The sequence below is a fragment of the Lissotriton helveticus genome, chromosome 5_1 (assembly GCF_964261635.1).
Source record: "Lissotriton helveticus chromosome 5_1, aLisHel1.1, whole genome shotgun sequence".
NCBI lineage: Eukaryota > Metazoa > Chordata > Amphibia > Caudata > Salamandridae > Lissotriton > Lissotriton helveticus.
The window spans coordinates 939,521,551-939,540,535 of record NC_136065.1 but is presented as its reverse complement, the minus strand read 5'-3'; the positions used below and the strand labels follow the sequence as shown (position 1 = coordinate 939,540,535).

Genomic DNA, 18,985 nt, shown 5'->3' with positions numbered 1-18,985 from the left:
GAGTGGAGGGAGACAGTGGAGATAGAGTGGAGGGAGACAGTGGAGATAGAGTGGAGGGAGACAGTGGAAAGAGAGTGGAGGGAGAGAGAGAGAGTGGAGAGAGACCGGAGTGAGTGAGAGAGTAGAGAGTGGAGAGCGAGAGAGAGTGGAGAGACGGTGGAGAGACAGTGGAGAGAGAGAGAGTGGAGTGAGAGTGGAGAGACAGAAAGTGGAGAGAGACACTAAAGAGAGAGATAGTCTAGATAGAGTAGAGAGAGAGAGAGAGTGGAGGGTGACAGTGGAGAGAGTGGAGAGAGAAACAGTTGAGATAGTGGAGAGAGAGTAGAGAGAGAGTGGACAGAGAGTGGTGTCTGGAGAGAGAGAGAGACAGTATAGAGATAGTAGATAGAGAGAGTGGAGAGTTGAGAGACAGAAAGTGGAGAGAGACAGTGGAGAGATTGGAGAGGTTGGAGAGAGAGAGTGGAGAGGTTGGACAGAGAGAATGAGAGTGGAGAGACAGAAAGTGGAGAGAGACAGAGTGAAGAGAGAGAGGAGAGGTTGGAGAGAGACAGTCGAGAGAGAGTGAAGAGAGAGTGGAGAGAGAGAGTGGAGAGAGATTGGAGAGACAGACAGTGGAGAGAGAGTGACCCGTTGGAGATAGAGTGGACAGAGTAGAGAGAGAGAGTGGAGAGAGACCAGGGAGACTGACTGACTGACTCAGAGACTGAATACTGACTGACTCAGAGACTGACTGGCTGAGAGACTGACTGAGAGAGAGACTGACTGACAGAGCGAGAGACTGACTGACAGAGACTGCCTGACTGACTAAGGTAGAGAGATACTGACTGACAGAGAGAGACAGAATGATAGAGAGAGGCAGAGACTGACAGAGAAAGATTGATTGACTGCGAGAGAGACTGACTGAGAGAGAGACTGACTGAGAGAGAGACTGACAGAGAGAGAGAGAGAGATTGACAGAGAGAGACTTACAGAGAGAGAGAGAGCTAGAGACTGACTGACGGAGAGAGACTGACTGACTGAGGCAGAGAGAGAATGACTGACTGAGAGAGACTGACAGAGAGAGAGAGACTCACTGACAGAGAGACTGAGAGATTAACAGAGAGAGAGAGACTGACTGACAGAGAGAGAGAGAGACTGACAGAGAAAGAGACAGGCTGACTGACAGAGACTGACAGAGAGAGAGACTGACCAACGGAAAGGGAGAGACTGATTGACAGAGAGGGTGAGACTGACAGAGAGAGAGAGACAAGCTGACAGAGAGACAGAGAGAGAGAGAGACTGTCTGAGAGACAGACTGACAGAAAGGGAGAGACTGACTGACAGAAAGGGAGAGACTGACCGAGAGAGACTGACTGACTGAGAGAGACTGACTAACTGACCGAGAGAGAGACTGAAAAACTGAGAGAGAGACTGACTAAGAAAGAGACTGACTGACTAACAGAGATAGACTGACTGACAGAAAGAGAGAGAGATAGAGAGACTGACAGAGAGAGAGAGAGAGACCGACTGACTTACAGACTGACTGACAGAGAGACTGACAGAGACTGACTGACTGAGAGATACTGAATGACAGAGAGAGATAGACTGACTGACTGACTGAGAGAGAGAGACTGACTGACTGAAAGAGAGAGACTGACTGAGAGAGAGAGAGAGAAAGAGACTGTGATGGAATTGGGGTCAGAGTGTGTATGAAGCTATGCAATGCCTCTTAAGATTGCTATTGTCTACTAATAAAAATGTATTATCAAAATGTGCTCTTTTTAGTTACATCTGCGTTTGAAATACAGCATTGCCGCATTGTCTAATCTTTTAAAACGGAAACAAGAAGGAGCAGTGGATGCCCTTTTGTCAAAACTGAACGATGAGTGGGCCCGGTGTTGTATATCATGACAGGAGTCTGCATCAGGAAACCCACCTAAAATTGGGCAAACTTCTCCGGCCTACTGATGGCAGGGACCCTGTAATGAATGGACCACCACCTATGATAGCCTGCTGGCAGACTAAGCCCAACCTTTAACTCCGCCATCCAGTGTTACTTATAACAGGTGGCGAACAATCGCCCGCATCCCCTGCAGTATGGCAAGTCGCTGGCCTGAGAGCTCTAGAATGGCACGGAGAATGGGAGGGGGGCCCCCTCCATGTAGTTTGCAGGGGGGCCCCCTCAAGTTCCGTTACGCCACTGCCAATATCCCTGCACGATGTCATAGCAGCCACCGTGGATGATGACTGCCTCCAAATCGCCATCCAGGCGGTTTCCTCAGGCGACTGGAGGCTCCTACAGAACCCTTCATCTCGGCGAACCATAGCAGCCCAAGCCACCTTGAAATCCCTGCACCAGGTCCGTCATGAATTGTCGGTATCGGCCGATGGCTATTTACTGCGAGGCCCATGCCTTGTCTTACCGTAGACCCTCACTAGACAAGCAGCCCTTCTGGCAAATGGTGCCCACCAGGGAATTGTCAAATCGAAGAACAGACTTCGCATCAAAGTCTGGTTCCCCGGCCTGGACTAACAAATAGAGTCACTGGTGCAGCACTTCCCAGTATGCCTTGCAACGAGTCTACCAAGCAAACCGGCACCAGTGATCACAGAAGCAGCTCCGAGCGCTCCATGGGAGAGAGTAAGTGCTGACTCTGGCAGTCTACCAGGAGGAAAGTACATGCTAGTGGTGGTAGATGACTTCTCAAGGTATCCAGAGGTCGAGTTCATCACATCCACATCTGCAGCGGAGGTGATCCCTAAGCTGGAAAAGCTGATCACAACCCACGGGCTCTTCGGTGAACTCCGCACAGACAACGGACCACCAATCACCAGTGTGGAAAAAGCAGAATATCTTGCCTCCCACAAAGTAAAGCACCGCAAAATCACACCGAGATGGCCCCAAGCCAATGGGGAAGTAGAGAGACTAATGAGGACACTACACAAGACGATTCAAATCGCCATAGCCGATGAACTCAACCTTGAACGGGCAGTGTACCAATTCCTCCGGGAGTACCGGCTTACCCCCACTGCACTACTGGCATATCCCCCAGTCGACTGTGTTTCGGCCGGACTGTAACAGACACCATTCCACACCATACGATATGGGCTGATACACCAATCCCCCCAAACCAGTCCGACTACCGGAGAGACCAGAGCAACAAAGCAGCGTCCCGAAGGAGACACGCCAGAGAAAACCCCATTGCTGTGGGTGACCAGGTGCCCGTGCAAGATCGCCACCTCAAAGGAAAGTTCTGTCTGCCTTTCAAGCTTCAACCTTGGACTGTCACGGCAGTGAAAGGCACCATGGTGACTGCCCAAAGAGGATTAGAGAAAGTAACTCGCAATGTGTCCTTCTTCAAAGGAGTGCCATCTGAAGAGGAGAACGACTTCCCGGTGTCCGACAGACGCAACGAGACTTCCTGCAAAGGGTTTTTGAGTCCTGACAGCGAATCATCCGAACCTGATCAACCTGCCACCGTGGATCCATCGTCCAGTCCTGTGGCCGCACCAACACAAGACCGGGATCTTGAAGGTGATCGGAGTCCAGCCCCCTACAACAATCCAGCTGAACCGTCTCCTGTGCCACAGCCGCGGAACAGCCAGAACAGGTATCACCTTCGGCCCTGTCCGAAGCCATCTCAGAAGTACAAGGACTATGTATACTGTGGCTAGCCGGCGACCTTGGGCGGGTCGCAGCCTGAGTGAACAGCTGACAAGACAACCAAGTAAGACTGTTCCATCTGTATCTCATCCCAGAAGTTGTGTAGACTGTATTGCACATTCCCTCTTGTTATGTTCTGCATTTTTGCTTAGTGTTTATATTCTGTTAACATGTCCCTCCTGGTAAAGGAGGAATGTAATGTTGTGGAGACAGTGGAACATTCCAAGTCTCCTATTGTACTGAGGGGTGGTCTCCCTAAGTCACCGCCCCGTGAGCGTGCCCTTAATGGTTTTGCCTGGCGCACGCCAGGACAACATGTGTTTGGTAATAAATAGCCCAGGGCTCTGGGCGTGGCTCAGTTTGCCACTACTGTGAACAGGCCTTCGCGTCTCGTCATTGCCAGCAGCCCCAGGCCTAGGCCACAATTCTACATTGCTTTTCGAAGGTGAACAAACATCTTGATTTCTAATCAATCAACAAATCATTATATTAGTCAAACGGAACTGAATTATTATTATATATTTTTTTTTAAAGGTTACCATTTTTCTTTCACAAGTGCAAAAGAAACTCTCAAAATTGTGACCTCCAGAGGAGTCACCAATACCAGAATCCAAATACAGTCGAATGATAGGACTCCAAAGACAGAACAATAGGTCAAACCTTAGCTATGGGGCACTGCCTTATTGGCTTTGCCAATATGTTGTATCCCTTGAAGTCCGCAGAGCATACATGCATGCATAGTGGCCACTGGCACTCATGAAATTCCAGATTGTGTCTACCAGAAGCGCATTGTCCTTATTAATACTGCGATAAATGAATATGGCCTAGATTGATACTGTGCGTGTTTGCAGGCCTGGTAAATAAGATACAAAGGTTGAAGATAAACAGTCATAAAGATATGTCAGTTCCATCAGGATGTCCTACCTCAGTTTGAGAACTTTTGTATATTTCTTATGTATAAGCTTCTTACTTCTGAAGCCAATAGAGTACAGACCACCATGATCCATTAATGGTGGTGAAGACTGAAATAGTCATTGAAGCTGAATATTGTCAGGGTTTTACAGATGTACAAGTATCAACAGTCCGCTGACAGATATACTCTCATCCTGCCTCCTTGTTATGGCAGCTACAGGGGGTTCCTGCATGTGAAATGAATGCAGGCGTCTAGTCCTGCAGCTCCCTGGCCAGCCGGAGCAGTGCACTGTCAAAGAACCATGTCAGGTACCCCAACAGGTCTGTAGACAGGCAGACTTCAATGGTGCGGAGTGTGGTATAATGGTGCCCAATCCCGACCCTCACTCCCTTCTCCTCCAATGCATGCTGGAGGGTGGATGCTGGCAGGCATTAATCAACGGAGACATGCCTAAGTGTCTGCAAACCTGTCAGTTCCACAAAGACTTTTTCTAAACAGGTTCCACTCAGTAATAAAAAGATCTAGAATTAACACATTGTTGTATTCTGTCACTGACACAACCAAACATCAGAAAATGACAAATCTGTGTATGATTTCACACCCAAACTGCTCCTCCCTCCCATTGGATACTGCAGCTCCAAAAAGCACTTTCCCTTATTTTTAAGTATCTAGACTTACACTTTCATTTATAGCTCTAAAGCTACGGTCAGACTCATCGTACTTTCTTTTCTCCTGCCCTTCTGTTCTCCCGGGTCCCCCATCCACAACTCACCTATGGAAAATCTCAATAGCCACCATGCATGAGACTCCATAGAGCACATTGATGCCTTCCCAAATCTAACTTGCAGTGAGATGGAGTCTTCTAATGATTACACCAACTCTAGTTCCTTATTTACTCAATGGTCACTGCATCTTATCCCACACACATGAAAGACCACTGCACATGGATCATATGGTAGATGACATGCTCTGTCACCCACACACTGCATACCCAAGTCCAAGAAGCACCTCTTTGACAGTCTAAAGTGGGTGCACCTCAGATCAGAGAGTAAAAGGTTGAGCACAAACACACCACACCAGTGTCACCAATACCAGCTGGGTGCCTGAGCTACAAAACCTTGCACTGATCAATGATTCATTGTCTAGCTGCCTATACACTAAGGAGGCTCCCAGGTTAGGTACAGGTGAAGAGAGCCCAACTACTCTGCTAAATGTACTGCTGCTGCACACCTTTGAAGCATGCATGCATTCTCCCGTCCTTAATTTTTTATAGAATGAGTCCCACTATCAAAAGATCTGCTCAGAAACCTGCAGCTGATGCTTTTAAATGTCCACGCACCTAACACCAAGGCTGCATAGACTTGAATCGACCTCATACACTGCCAACCCCTTTATCTCACTATTGGAGGTTCCTCCTGTCTCCCATTTTTGACGTTTTTTCTTTGTGTGCTTTTCCCTGTCTTTCGGGGTCAAAGTCTGATGAGGGAAAATAAGTGCCGGCTCTCCCAATGAATACTGATTACCTCCACCAGCAACCACCGGCTCAAATTAAGCTCTGGTTCCACCAAGGATAGGGCCCAGCGATACTCATGGCTGAGGGTGCTCCAATCTTTTACTTCCAGGGAAAGCCTGGTAAAGGTGCCATTGAAGGAGTCTACGCTGTCATTGCCAGTGACACGATGTTCCACAACCCCAAAGCTGGGAGAAGTCTAGTTCATTGATGAACATCTACCTGCCAGATTCAGTGCAGGGTAGGGACCTCTATCCAAAGGCTGAGGAGTGTAACCGGCCACTGCCTCGGTTCCACCTTCTAACAGGAGTCACCTCCTTCTAGAATCCTTTCTGTGACACACAGCCACTGCACCTACACTGTTCCCTCTTTGGTGTTTTATCTTCTGCTATTTGCTTTGTCTCATATTGATATTATACAGTGTTTCCATTCTTGCGTACACTCAGTTGTTTTTGTTCAGCTCAGAAGACCTTTCCACCACTGTGTACAGCCGCTGGTTCCTTATTGCGATTCCACAAGCACTCATGATCCCCTCTAGCGTAACTTAATATACAAAGCATTCCTTATGGTTGTATTAATTGATTTGCCTATAGGTGATCTTATCTGCTAGAAGTCTCTACAAATTCGCCTCATTATTTAGAGTAGGTTTACCTGTTCTCTACTGTATTTTGATGAACGTTTGTCAAAAGGCATTTGTGTTAATTAGATTGATCAACGGACGGAAGCAGGGAGAGGTGAAATTATTGTTTAACAAAGTACTTTTCAGTTCTCTTTCATGTGTTCTTCTTGAAATTACCTGGCAGCTAGTTGTGTGTTTTTAGGTCTTGGCCCGGCGAAAGCAGCGCATGCACTGCTCTCGCCATGCAGCGGGCTTCTTGTAATCAATACGGATTCGGAAGCTGTGTCTCAGCTTCGCCTGCAGTTTTCATTCAATCGTGTTGTTTGGCGTCACAAATTATGCAAACGGCAGTGCAATGATTGCTCTGGAGGCATTTCAATCGCTCCTAGTTGCCACCCTGTCCCCTTTTGGCCCCACCCACTGGGATTGGATCTTTTACCGGTGGCATTACACAGACTCCTTCATTAGTCGGTATGCACTTTTTTCTTCTCATTCGGCTTTGGCAAAGTTAGCCTCGTGTTTATTTTCGCATTGTGCTTTCTCTTAAAGTGAAAGCTCGATGCGAAAATAAACATGCGGCTGCCTTTGCGGTACCGAGCTTGTTTTACTTGCTAAATAGTGGCGGCCGTAAGTCTTATCCCATGCGACTCGGCCAACTCGTTGTTTTTTTTTATTTACATAATAAATATTGACGCCGCACATCTTGTTTTCTCATGTATTTATTTTCTCGCCTTTTGTCTATGATGTCAGGGCCGTGCTGCTTTGGTTTAACGTTTCGCTTAACATGTTCCCACTTTTTTCTTTATTATTGTAACATAAGTATCGGCTTGGATTCATTGTCTTTGTCACAAGACCATCCGAACATAATGATAATGTATCCCTCTGGGACAGACACAGAGCTTGAGAACCCCAGCACGCAATGGCGTGCTGTCCAATGGCACATCTGGTCACTGAATGTTAGACCCGCCTCTCCCACGGGATTGACAGTTCAAGTGCTTTGGCTACTGAGCATCAAAATCGCGGAACTTCTCAAGACTTTTCATTGCATGGTTAACTTGAGTGGGAAGTGGAGGCTAAGCTGATCATATATTCTTTATTAATAAGTTACATATTTTACATTAACAGGGAAGTATTCATTAAAACGGGAGTTGGAACCGGATAGGCCTCATCATGCATTCATTTACAATGTGTATATAAAAAGCAGTGCCGCACTGGCTCTGAAAGTTAAAACATAGTTTCCGAACTCCCAAACACGCGGAAGCCGAGGTCTCAATCGCATCTCCTTGATTGAGCTACAGATGGGCGTGCTACTGAAAGCTCGAGCCAGGCTCGGAGTCCTGAGAGAACTTCAAACCCATAATGAGCCGAGCTGTCAAGTGGTTTCTGCCTGTCACCTTCGCTCCACTCAGAATGTTTAGTTTCGCTAAGGTCCTAACTCTGAGCCTGTTGCTGCATAAGTTTACAATCTGCAGCCTGCGAGAGTCAGCTACAGTCACTGGCCTGTGTTCATCGGCGTATGCCTGGTCATTGGTTCCCAGAGTTTGGGTTTCTCCCTAGTATACTGATGTTCTGCCATGCCCGAGCTCCTGTTGAGCAGTCTGCTGCATTTTATTTTATCTTTTAAGATTCTTGTCGGCTCTCAGTCGGAAAATGCTCTGCTGGCCCCTAGAGGTGGATGGATTCTGCCTGGCACCTTCCCTCTACCCAGGGTGTAGCGTTCCAGTAAGAGCTGCTGACTTTGACCCTATAGCTGGTGTTTGTAATTAGCAGCCTGGGAGAGACAGGTTCGAGTCTCGGCGTGGGATCACCATCCTGTGATTCTGGGCAAATCACTTAATCTACCCTGACTCAAATTATGAATGTGACCTACTCAGGGCTTTAAGTGGGATGAAAAACCTGTGGTGTCATTCAAAGGGGCGTGGCCAATGTAAATAAGGGTGTGTCTTAAAAACATTAAGCTAAAAATCTGTGCTTAGCATTGTGTGTCCCCCAACTTCTATTTTGTTGTTTCTGTCATTGCACCCAGATATATGATAGAACAAGTAACATCATACCTACAACAAGTCAGGACTATTGGTTTTGTCAATAGTTGTCAGTTGCATAAGATAAATAATTCAGAAAAGGGGGTGGTGATGAACAGAGTGTCTGAATTAAGCAGACCACTCTTACCCAGTCCAAAGATCAGGGCTTGATCCATCAACGTTTTTTAGCTCACTGCACCATCCCAGCTCAGAACCTGGCTACATGCAAATTAGTCTGTTCCTGTCCCAGTGCATGATGGGAACAGGGCAAACCAAACTACCAAGCCAATTCTTATACTGGGAAGGAAACAAGCTTCCGGGGACCGGTTTCTGGCATTTCAGCCGTCGTCGGCCCGGCTTGCTTGAATCCTGATTGTGCAATGAGCAAGGGACTCACATCTGAGTATACCTTTCCACGCTTATGGTGGACAAAATGATTCAGAAAAGGGGGTGGTGATGAACAGAGTGTCTGAATTAAGCAGACCACTCTTACCCAGTCCAAAGATCAGGGCTTGATCCATCACGTTTTTTAGCTCACTGCACCATCCCAGCTCAGAACCTGGCTACATGCAAATTAGTCTGTTCCTGTCCCAGTGCATGATGGGAACAGGGCAAACCAAACTACCAAGCCAATTCTTATACTGGGAAGGAAACAAGCTTCCGGGGACCGGTTTCTGGCATTTCAGCCGTCGTCGGCCCGGCTTGCTTGAATCCTGATGGTGCAATGAGCAAGGGACTCAAATCTGAGTATACCCTTCCACGCTTATGGTGGACAAAATGATTGGACGACGGCTGAAATGCCAGAAACTGGTCCCCGGAAGCTTGTCTCCTTTCTGGTGAAGAATTGGCTTGGTAGTTTGGTCTGCCCTGTTCCCATGATGCACTGGGCCAGGGACAGACTAATTTGCATATAGCCAGGTTCTGAGCTGGGATGGGGCAGTGAGCTAAATAACGGTGATGGATCAAGCCCTGATCTTTGGACTGGGTAAGAGTGGTCTGCTTAATTCAGACACTCTCTTCATCACCACCCCCTTTTCTGAATCGTTTTTGGCCACTATAGGTGTGGCAGGGTATACTCAGACATGAGTCCCTTGCTCACTGCTCCATCAGGATTCAAGCAAGCCGGGCCGACGACGGCTGAAATGCCAGAAACCGGTCCCCGGAAGCTTGTCTCCTTTCTGGTGAAGAATTGGCTTGGTAGTTTGGTCTGCCCTGTTCCCATGATGCACTGGGCCAGGGACAGACTAATTTGCATATAGCCAGGTTCTGAGCTGGGATGGGGCAGTGAGCTAAATAACGGTGATGGATCAAGCCCTGATCTTTGGACTGGGTAAGAGTGGTCTGCTTAATTCAGACACTCTGTTCATCACCACCCCCTTTTCTGAATCGTTTTTGGCCACTATAGTTGTGGCAGGGTATACTCAGACATGAGTCCCTTGCTCACTGCTCCATCAGGATTCAAGCAAGCCGGGCCGACGACGGCTGAAATGCCAGAAACCGGTCCCCGGAAGCTTGTCTCCTTTCTGGTGAAGAATTGGCTTGGTAGTTTGGTCTGCCCTGTTCCCATGATGCACTGGGCCAGGGACAGACTAATTTGCATATAGCCAGGTTCTGAGCTGGGATGGGGCAGTGAGCTAAATAACGGTGATGGATCAAGCCCTGATCTTTGGACTGGGTAAGAGTGGTCTGCTTAATTCAGACACTCTGTTCATCACCACCCCCTTTTCTGAATCGTTTTTGGCCACTATAGGTGTGGCAGGGTATACTCAGACATGAGTCCCTTGCTCACTGCTCCATCAGGATTCAAGCAAGCCGGGCCGACGACGGCTGAAATGCCAGAAACCGGTCCCCGGAAGCTTGTCTCCTTTCTGGTGAAGAATTGGCTTGGTAGTTTGGTCTGCCCTGTTCCCATGATGCACTGGGCCAGGGACAGACTAATTTGCATATAGCCAGGTTCTGAGCTGGGATGGGGCAGTGAGCTAAATAACGGTGATGGATCAAGCCCTGATCTTTGGACTGGGTAAGAGTGGTCTGCTTAATTCAGACACTCTGTTCATCACCACCCCCTTTTCTGAATCGTTTTTGGCCACTATAGGTGTGGCAGGGTATACTCAGACATGAGTCCCTTGCTCACTGCTCCATCAGGATTCAAGCAAGCCGGGCCGACTACGGCTGAAATGCCAGAAACCGGTCCCCGGAAGCTTGTCTCCTTTCTGGTGAAGAATTGGCTTGGTAGTTTGGTCTGCCCTGTTCCCATGATGCACTGGGCCAGGGACAGACTAATTTGCATATAGCCAGGTTCTGAGCTGGGATGGGGCAGTGAGCTAAATAACGGTGATGGATCAAGCCCTGATCTTTGGACTGGGTAAGAGTGGTCTGCTTAATTCAGACACTCTGTTCATCACCACCCCCTTTTCTGAATTGCATAAGATAAATAAGCAGCAACTATGGCTTATATATAATATTGAAAAAGCTTCCACTTAAAGCCCTGGTGACACCACAGCAATGTTGCTGCTCCTGAGTTTAAAAAATAGAAGGCAAATCCAGAGAGAAAATGACTCTCTTTAAATGATTTCCCTTCCCCTACAACACTCACCTGCAATGACTTCATGCCTTAACTTCTCCACTAGTGAGATGTGAGCAGTGTGAGCACACGCACACCAGTGAGAAGTGAGGAGCATGAGCACGCGCACATAGATGTGCATGCACTCACTGCAGTCTGGAAAAAAACGGACCGCCTGTGCCAGGGCACAAAACAAAGCCCGATAGAGACCTGTTTCGAGGCCTCCTTTAACAAGCATTGAAAATGCAATAGGTCTCGCCTTTTATTAATAAAAGCCATTTGCTTTGCTAATGGTATTGTATAGCAAAGCAAATGGCTTTAACTTAATTAAAGGCGAGACCTATTGAATTTTTAATGCTTGTTATGAACTGTATGCGCACCTTATTGATTTTGTCCCTGCTTTTGAGCCACAGTTGATGATTTTTTTCATCAATTGTATTTTGTACATAGAGGGACGGGCTCTTTTGCTCTCCCACACAAGGGGGCATTCTGTTTACTTTGGGGCTCCCCTGTGTGCCCCTATTTACTTAAAGGGTTGCTTCACTTCCACTGTCCAGCTCATTGTAGGTGTTCAGCAGGTTCCTAAAGTCAATCCCAATCCTTTATTCACTCCATTGGTTGTCTCCTGATTTTAAGATGTGTATGTATGTCTAATTCGTAGACAGCACCTAACGTTGCTTCTAAACTTGTGCTAGTGGTGCCACTGCTCTTGTATTCCAACCCCATATCCCCAGGGTATTGTATTAACAGGCGCTACATGTGTATAAATACATGGAATGGAGAATGAGAAAGACGCGACTTCAGCAGGCCATGATTGGACCTACATACTTCCACTGAAAAGAGAGAAGAAAGAGCGATACAGCGACAAGGGAAGGAAGGGAGAGTCAGAGAAATGTAGAGAAAGACGACAGAAATAGAGAAAGAAACAGCGAAATGAAGAAAGAGAGACACAGAGAAAGAAAGAGACAACAGGGAGAGACAGCAAAACCGGCATACAAAGAAAGAGGGAGTGCTGGGGAGAGAGAGTGACAGGGAGAGACGGAGAAGACGGAGAGAAATAAACAGCAAGAGAAAGTCTAGTAGAGACAGGAAAGGTGGGAGAACAACATTGAGAAATGGGAGGAAGCAATAGGCATTGGGGACGAGAGAAAGACGCTGGGTGAGAGAGGTAAAGCCAGAGACCGAAAGAAGATATAGACGTGCAAAACAAAGAGATCAGGAGATACAGGGCAGAGTTAGAGAAAGGCAATGAGACTTGGAAAGTCTGAGAGAGCGAAACAGGGAGAAAGATGGAGAGAGAGTGAGCAGGGCAGATTCAGACACAGAGAGACTGGAAGAGGCAGATGAGAGAGACAAGGAGAGAAAGACAGTAATAAACAGAGAGGGCAAAAACAGGGAGAGACATGGAAACAGAATGAGAACTTGACTTGGGAGAGACAGACAAAGTGAGGCAGAGAGAGAGAGTGACTCAGGGAAAGAGAGACAGTGAGACAAAGAGGAAATAGAAATAGAGAAAGAAAGGCAACAATACGAAAAGATAAGGACAGACAGAGAGAGAGAGAGAGGCAGAAAAAGAGTCAGAGAGAGCTTAGGAGAGGGACAAGTAGAAACATAGGGGGTCATTAGGATGGCGGGCAGACTTTGTCCGCCCGCCAGATTCCCTTGTAATGGGACCACCCGTCATAGGTGCAGGGGTTCCGTTGCAGAGATTAGGATGCTCCCGCCACACTGGCGGGTGCATCCTGCATTCCTGACATTGCGGCAGGCGGTGGTCTCAGCACCGCCCGCCACAATGCCAGAAAGGCATGTTGTGCACTCACATGCACAACATGGCAGGCACCTCGCGGTGCCTGCCATGTTGTGCATGGAACTGCAGGGGAGCACCATAGGTACCCCCCATGTGCACCCCCCACCCCACCGGAGTCCCTGGGGGCCTGCAACGGGCCCCCGCAGGCAGACTCCGCATGCCTTTCTGCCGCCACGGAAAGGCATGTCCCAGCACACATTCTAATATGGCTGGCGGTGTCAAACAGACACCGCCACCATATTGAACCCTTTTCCGCCCGGTCGACTTGTCAACCGGGCGGAAAAGCGGCGGACAATCTTTCCGTCCGCCGCGGACCCCCAAGCCATTGTAATATGGCGGGGGTCTTTGCCGAGAGGATGGCGGAAGGATCGCCCCCGCCGGGCCGGCGGTGACTACCGCCGACCCTGCGGGGACGATCCGCCCGCCATCCTAATGGGGCCCTTAGTGTGAGAGAGAGTGAGTGAAAGCTAAAGACAAAGAAAGTGATTGAACGATTTAAAAAGACAGGAAATAATGGCGAAAGTGAGCACAGGAACAGAAAGAGATAAATGCAGACAGGAAGATAGAGAGCAGCGTGAGAATGACAGGAAGACAGAGAAAGATTGGGAGAGATGGGACAAAAAGTGAGGAAGAGAGAAAGATAGGATACCTACCACGGAATCAAAATCTCTCTCTCTTCCCGCCTCGCCCTGTCCCAGCGTCAGCGGGGTCACGAGTTCACCTTGCTTACAACACCCTGCATCTGCTGGAACAGATATGCCTCAGGGGCACACTGTGACCCCCTTCTGCGGGTTCGGCGGTCTCAGATAGTTGACTTTATCGTTTTTCCTTAATTTATTTCGTAAATTGATCTAATTGCTCGTAATATGGTTATAGAAATAATAAAAAGAAACATAGCCTTGAATTTTATAGCAATATGCAAACCACGCGGTAATATTTTGTTTATGTTTGCCCGATATGTGTATGTAAGCACACAACTCTGATTCACTTCACCTGATAAACCGTACCTTGTTAAACTGCGCCAGATGTGAACAACGAGGATCATTTGGGTCAATCCGGACTTGTTTGTCTAATTCTGGTAGCGTCTGTTTGCTACTAAATTGGCGATTTTCCAAACAAGTCACCTTCAATAAACTAGGACAAAACACATGACAATTATAAAAATAAACTACTTATTGCTCACCCTGCATGCTGCTGAAAGACAATACAATATAGTGATAAACTTGCATTTTATTGTTGATTTAACATATTCTGTTATAAATAAATAATATGTAACACACTGTTGATGCTACATTAGTCATTTGTAGTGATCTTTAGTGTCTCCACATGAAATATTTGTTAAATATCGGTAGTAATGATATGAAAAGCAGGAGTGGGCAGACACTTGAGATGGGTAGTTGAAGAGTAGATTTGGTCTCTCTCCTCCAAAAGAACTCTATCACACCTACTTTCAATCTTTCTAAGCACATAAATGGTCCCATAAACCTCAACACTGGAAGCCATCTTGAATGCCCTCTTCTTTGCTTTTAACTTTGTAGTACAGACGCTGCCCATGTCTGTTCAGGTCCAAATACATGGTTCACACCCTGCATTGTTGGAGCCAACGAGGTTCTATATGTACAGTGAAAGGACCGGATCACATAGAACCATCACAGAGAGAAGAGATAAAAATCTAACTTTCATGCATTGATCTCAAAATAAAAATCGTATTAATATTCAACGCAGTTTACAAATATATTTCTATATTTTTTTCCAATAAATAATTTCTATAGTTGTCTGCAGGAGAAAAATGTGGCTGTTTTGTACCAAAGCTTGGAAAAGGGAAAGAAATTCTTCCGAAACCCACTGGAATGTCGAATTTTTTTAATTTATTTTAATGGGATTAGTACAATAAGTCATGTATCCTGGGGGGCACCTATGGTGCCCCCCTACATATCCCTGCCCCATGTGGCAGGCACTGCAGGGTGCCTGCCACGTAGTGCAGGGATGTGTCTGCACCCTCTATTTTGCATTGTGGTGGGATCTGCTGACCGCATCCCCGCCACAATGCAAAATATAGGTGATGTGAACGCTGTGGTGGCGGTCGCATCGTGATTAGGATTGTGAGGAGGCCGCTCCCAAATCTGTATCGAGGGGGGACGGTATCGTAATGAGGCCCTATGTGAGTGTATATTTTGGTAGGTGCTAATACTTACGTTTCTCAATCCGTGCCTTTTCAAGATACAAACTTAGGGGTCGATTAGGATCGCGGACGGACTCAAGTCCGTCCGCGACCCCAGAGTAGGAGGGAACGTCCGCATGGGCTGCGGCCTTCCCTCCGTGCAGATTAGGATGTGACCGCCAAGGTGGCGGTCACATCCTCTATCTTTAACATTGCGGCAGGTGCAGCTTCAAGCTGCACCCGCCGCAATGTTAAAAATGCATGCACCGCATTTGCGTGCACAAAGCGGCAGGCACCGAGCGGTGCCTGCTGCTTTGTTCACGCAAATGCAGGGGGGTACCATAGGTACCCCCCATGTGCACCCTTCACCCACGGGGCCTGCAACGGGCCCCCGAAGTGAAGGTCTGTATGCTTTTCCACGGCGGAAAAACCGCCGCAGAAAAGCATACATTTTACACCATCATAATATGGCTGGTGGTGTCTGATAGACACCGTCAGCCATGTTAAAGCTTTTCCGCCGCGGTCGGAAGGCGACCGCGGCGGAAAAGCTGCGGACTGAATGCAAGACCCACCAGCCATCCTAATATGGCGGTGGGTCTTTCTAGGCTCCGCGGCGGTTTTCCCGCATCCTCTGGGCCGGCGGTGGCTTCCGCCGGCCCGGAGGATGCGGGAAATCCGCAATCATAATAGGCCCCTTAGATTTGAAGTTTATTATCCCTGGAAGGCTTTACTTTGGTGATTTCTCTTCTTGCCTTTATTTGTGTGATGCATTCCTTTCATACAGGTGTTCTCTCCCCCGCCTCCCTTGTGAGCTAGGGCTCGGAATTAGGTTGATGGATTTGCACTCACGCTGTGATTGTTTGCCGGGGTTCGTCACTACCGAGTGGAGCTTCAATATGGAGAACGCACTTGTGCCTGAGAGCCAGTGCTTTATCGTGAATTTAAGACTCAAGAGAAGGGATGGCATGTGGGAGTGATGTAAAAAAAACAGCACAGCCTTTATGCTAATGGTGGATTTATTAATAATAACTTGTAGCTTTATATCCCTGATTCCTATAGTTCAATGTATGGGATGAGGAAGAAAGTGCTTTATGGGATTTGTGCTTTTATGCTTTCCACAGCAACTTTTCCTCCCAAAACCCTTTATTTTTTCATTAACATGCACTGAACTGTAATGTACCAAGTAGAGATCCGTAAGTGGATTCCGTGATTTACAATTTTGCAGTTCCTGTTCTGTGCATATAATGTCCCTTGCAACTCAATTATGTTGGATGACTGCAAAGACTGGGGGAATGGGGTGTTGTGAATGTGACAACAAGTCCATGGATGACATGCCATCCACAAGTTCACGTTCTGTCTTAGTGCCCCAATATAATTAGAATACTATTTGTGTATCAACTCAGACAAAATCACTGTCTTCTATTTTGTATCAATAAAGCCATCTAAACATAAAATTACACACATCCTGTAGAAAATAAAAAACAAACATTTGCAACGCAATAGGTCTCGCATTACTGAAAGTTTGAGCAATTGGCATTGCATCATTTTCTGCAACGCCAATAGCTCCAACTTTCAGTAATGCGAGACCTACTGCATCGCAAATGGTTGTATAGAATTCTTTTTTATTAGTAAAAGCTGTTGAGACACCTAAACATATATCTGGGCTGGACCAAAAAATGAATCTACTCCACAGAGCTCAAATGTAGGGGCACATCTTGTAAGTGCAACATAAAAGTTATCATGATCATGATGGTATGCAAGAAATACTGTTAAGAAAAGGCCATCAGCAAATCATAAATTATAAGCTGTCTAAATCAATGTCTCACATTCTCATCACCTCCATATTTACAGAAACAAAAATCGTATTCATAGTGACCTAAAGTTAGTTTGATAAATGTTTTAATGACAATGATATGCTATAACGATATTTCTCATTAACGTATCTGCTTACATTAAATTATACAGATTTCATTATCGTTTTAGTTTTACAGGAAATAAAATAAGTTAATTTATATGTAGGTTTTTAGTGCACAATACCAGCAAACTTCTCATTTAACTTTCATTAATGTTGCTTTATATTTGGAAACAATAAGCTATGAGCCTTCTCTTTGAATTTACCAGCTTGAAACTCGCAATTAAGTTTTAATAACACATCAATAATGATATAATTACTAAACGAGTGCGGCATTGTGATTGTTTTACTTTTAGTAATATTTGAGCAACAGCAATGTATCTGTTGGGTATGCGACGTTTACGACGCAACCTTTACAACGCCGTTCCATTACGACGCGGTCATAACAACGAAAGTTGTTACAACGAATTGCGCTGGGGGGCGCTCAAGGATAGTAAATCATTTAATTTACTAACCCAACACCTTCCCTACTATCCACGGGGACTGGTGTTGGAATAGTAAATAATTTTTTTTTTATTTGCGCCCCCCCCAACGCAAGTCGTTGTAACGACTTGCGTTGTTACAACCGCGTTGTAATGGAACGCGTTGTAAAAGTGTGCGTCGTAATGACGTACATCCTATCTGTTGTCTTTACCATGGACAATGATGATCCATAGATAATGATGATTTGCCACTCTGCCAATGTGCACAATGCTCCTGATAACTATCACATGAGAGTGAGGGAGTGCGAGGAACCGGCTCTTCCTTAGGGAGGTTGGGAAGTGAGCGCGTACTTCACATGCCAGGAACATGCGTAAACAGCAACGAGATACTCAGCTGTAAACAAAAGAAAGTTCATCTCGTCCCTAATAAAAATGAATTAAACAGCGACTCTTCTTTGTGGCAGCTGAGCACTGCTTGGACCAAATTATATCTAGAAAGAATGCTTTGTAAACTTTAAAAAGTTAACAATAAGCAACTGGAAGGAAGAGATGGTTGGGGGGCATGATGGCCGCGGACCATTCGTGGGAGTAAGTCGCACTGACCTCTCTCTCCCAGCAATAAAAGAATGACGGTGGATTCCGGGAATAATGCATAAGAAACAAGGCTGGTTAAAAGACATTTGTGCTGACCTCTTGACTTTACTGCACCGCAAGGTTTTTTACAAGGCCCTTCAGCGCTCTTGGTTTGCTTCAAGAGGCACGATAAGAGCTCTGTACTGCGCTACCGGTGCTGATATGCCGCCGCGAGGAGCGAAGCCAAAGGAGGTGAAGGACATGAAGGCACCGGCGGAAATATTTAAACAGCCCGATACCCATGCGGTCACTAGAAAGCAGGCGGCGAAGAACACAGGCACAATATCGGACTCGGTTAGCAAATACAAAGCGGCTAAGGAGAAAGATGCTGAGCTAAAAGCCGATCAGAGGGCGGCAGCTGCGTTACCGGCAGCCGCGAAGAAAAATACAAAAAACACGCCAAAAGACATCGGATCTAAAGCACCCCACGGGATTAATCTCAGACAACCCACTTTGGCAGAGGCTTTTTCGGGGGCATCAGGGGTACCTGCGGACATCGTGGTGTTCGGCGAGGTCCATGGCGTCAGCCCAGACAATCCTGGGCAGCAACAAGGCAATGCATCATCGGTGGAGGCGCGCGCACATGGAACGCCGAGCAGGGCGAGTACAGATGCGCCGCTGACAGAGCGGCCTGGTTTGACAGATGAAGCAGGTTCGGAAGCGGCAGCATGGCAGGTTGAGGTGGTGGCAGCATCAAAGGGGGATGATGGCGCACGCAGTAAGGTAAGCCGTGCGCCTACAGCGGACAATGTAATGATCACAACTGAGTCTGACATTTCAG

At 47.0% G+C, this 18,985-nt stretch overlaps 1 protein-coding gene across 7 annotated transcripts in view; it reads right to left on the bottom strand.

The window, feature by feature from the left end:
* Positions 1 to 18,985, bottom strand: part of CC2D2B (coiled-coil and C2 domain containing 2B) — a 1,917,855-nt gene that overhangs the window by 740,474 nt on the left and 1,158,396 nt on the right. For all 7 annotated transcript variants that reach the window (XM_078643430.1, XM_078643434.1, XM_078643435.1 and 4 more), the window contains one exon: positions 14,084 to 14,210. In XM_078643430.1, the coding sequence (XP_078499556.1) occupies positions 14,084 to 14,210 (127 nt within the window). The remainder of the gene's footprint in view (positions 1 to 14,083; positions 14,211 to 18,985) is intronic.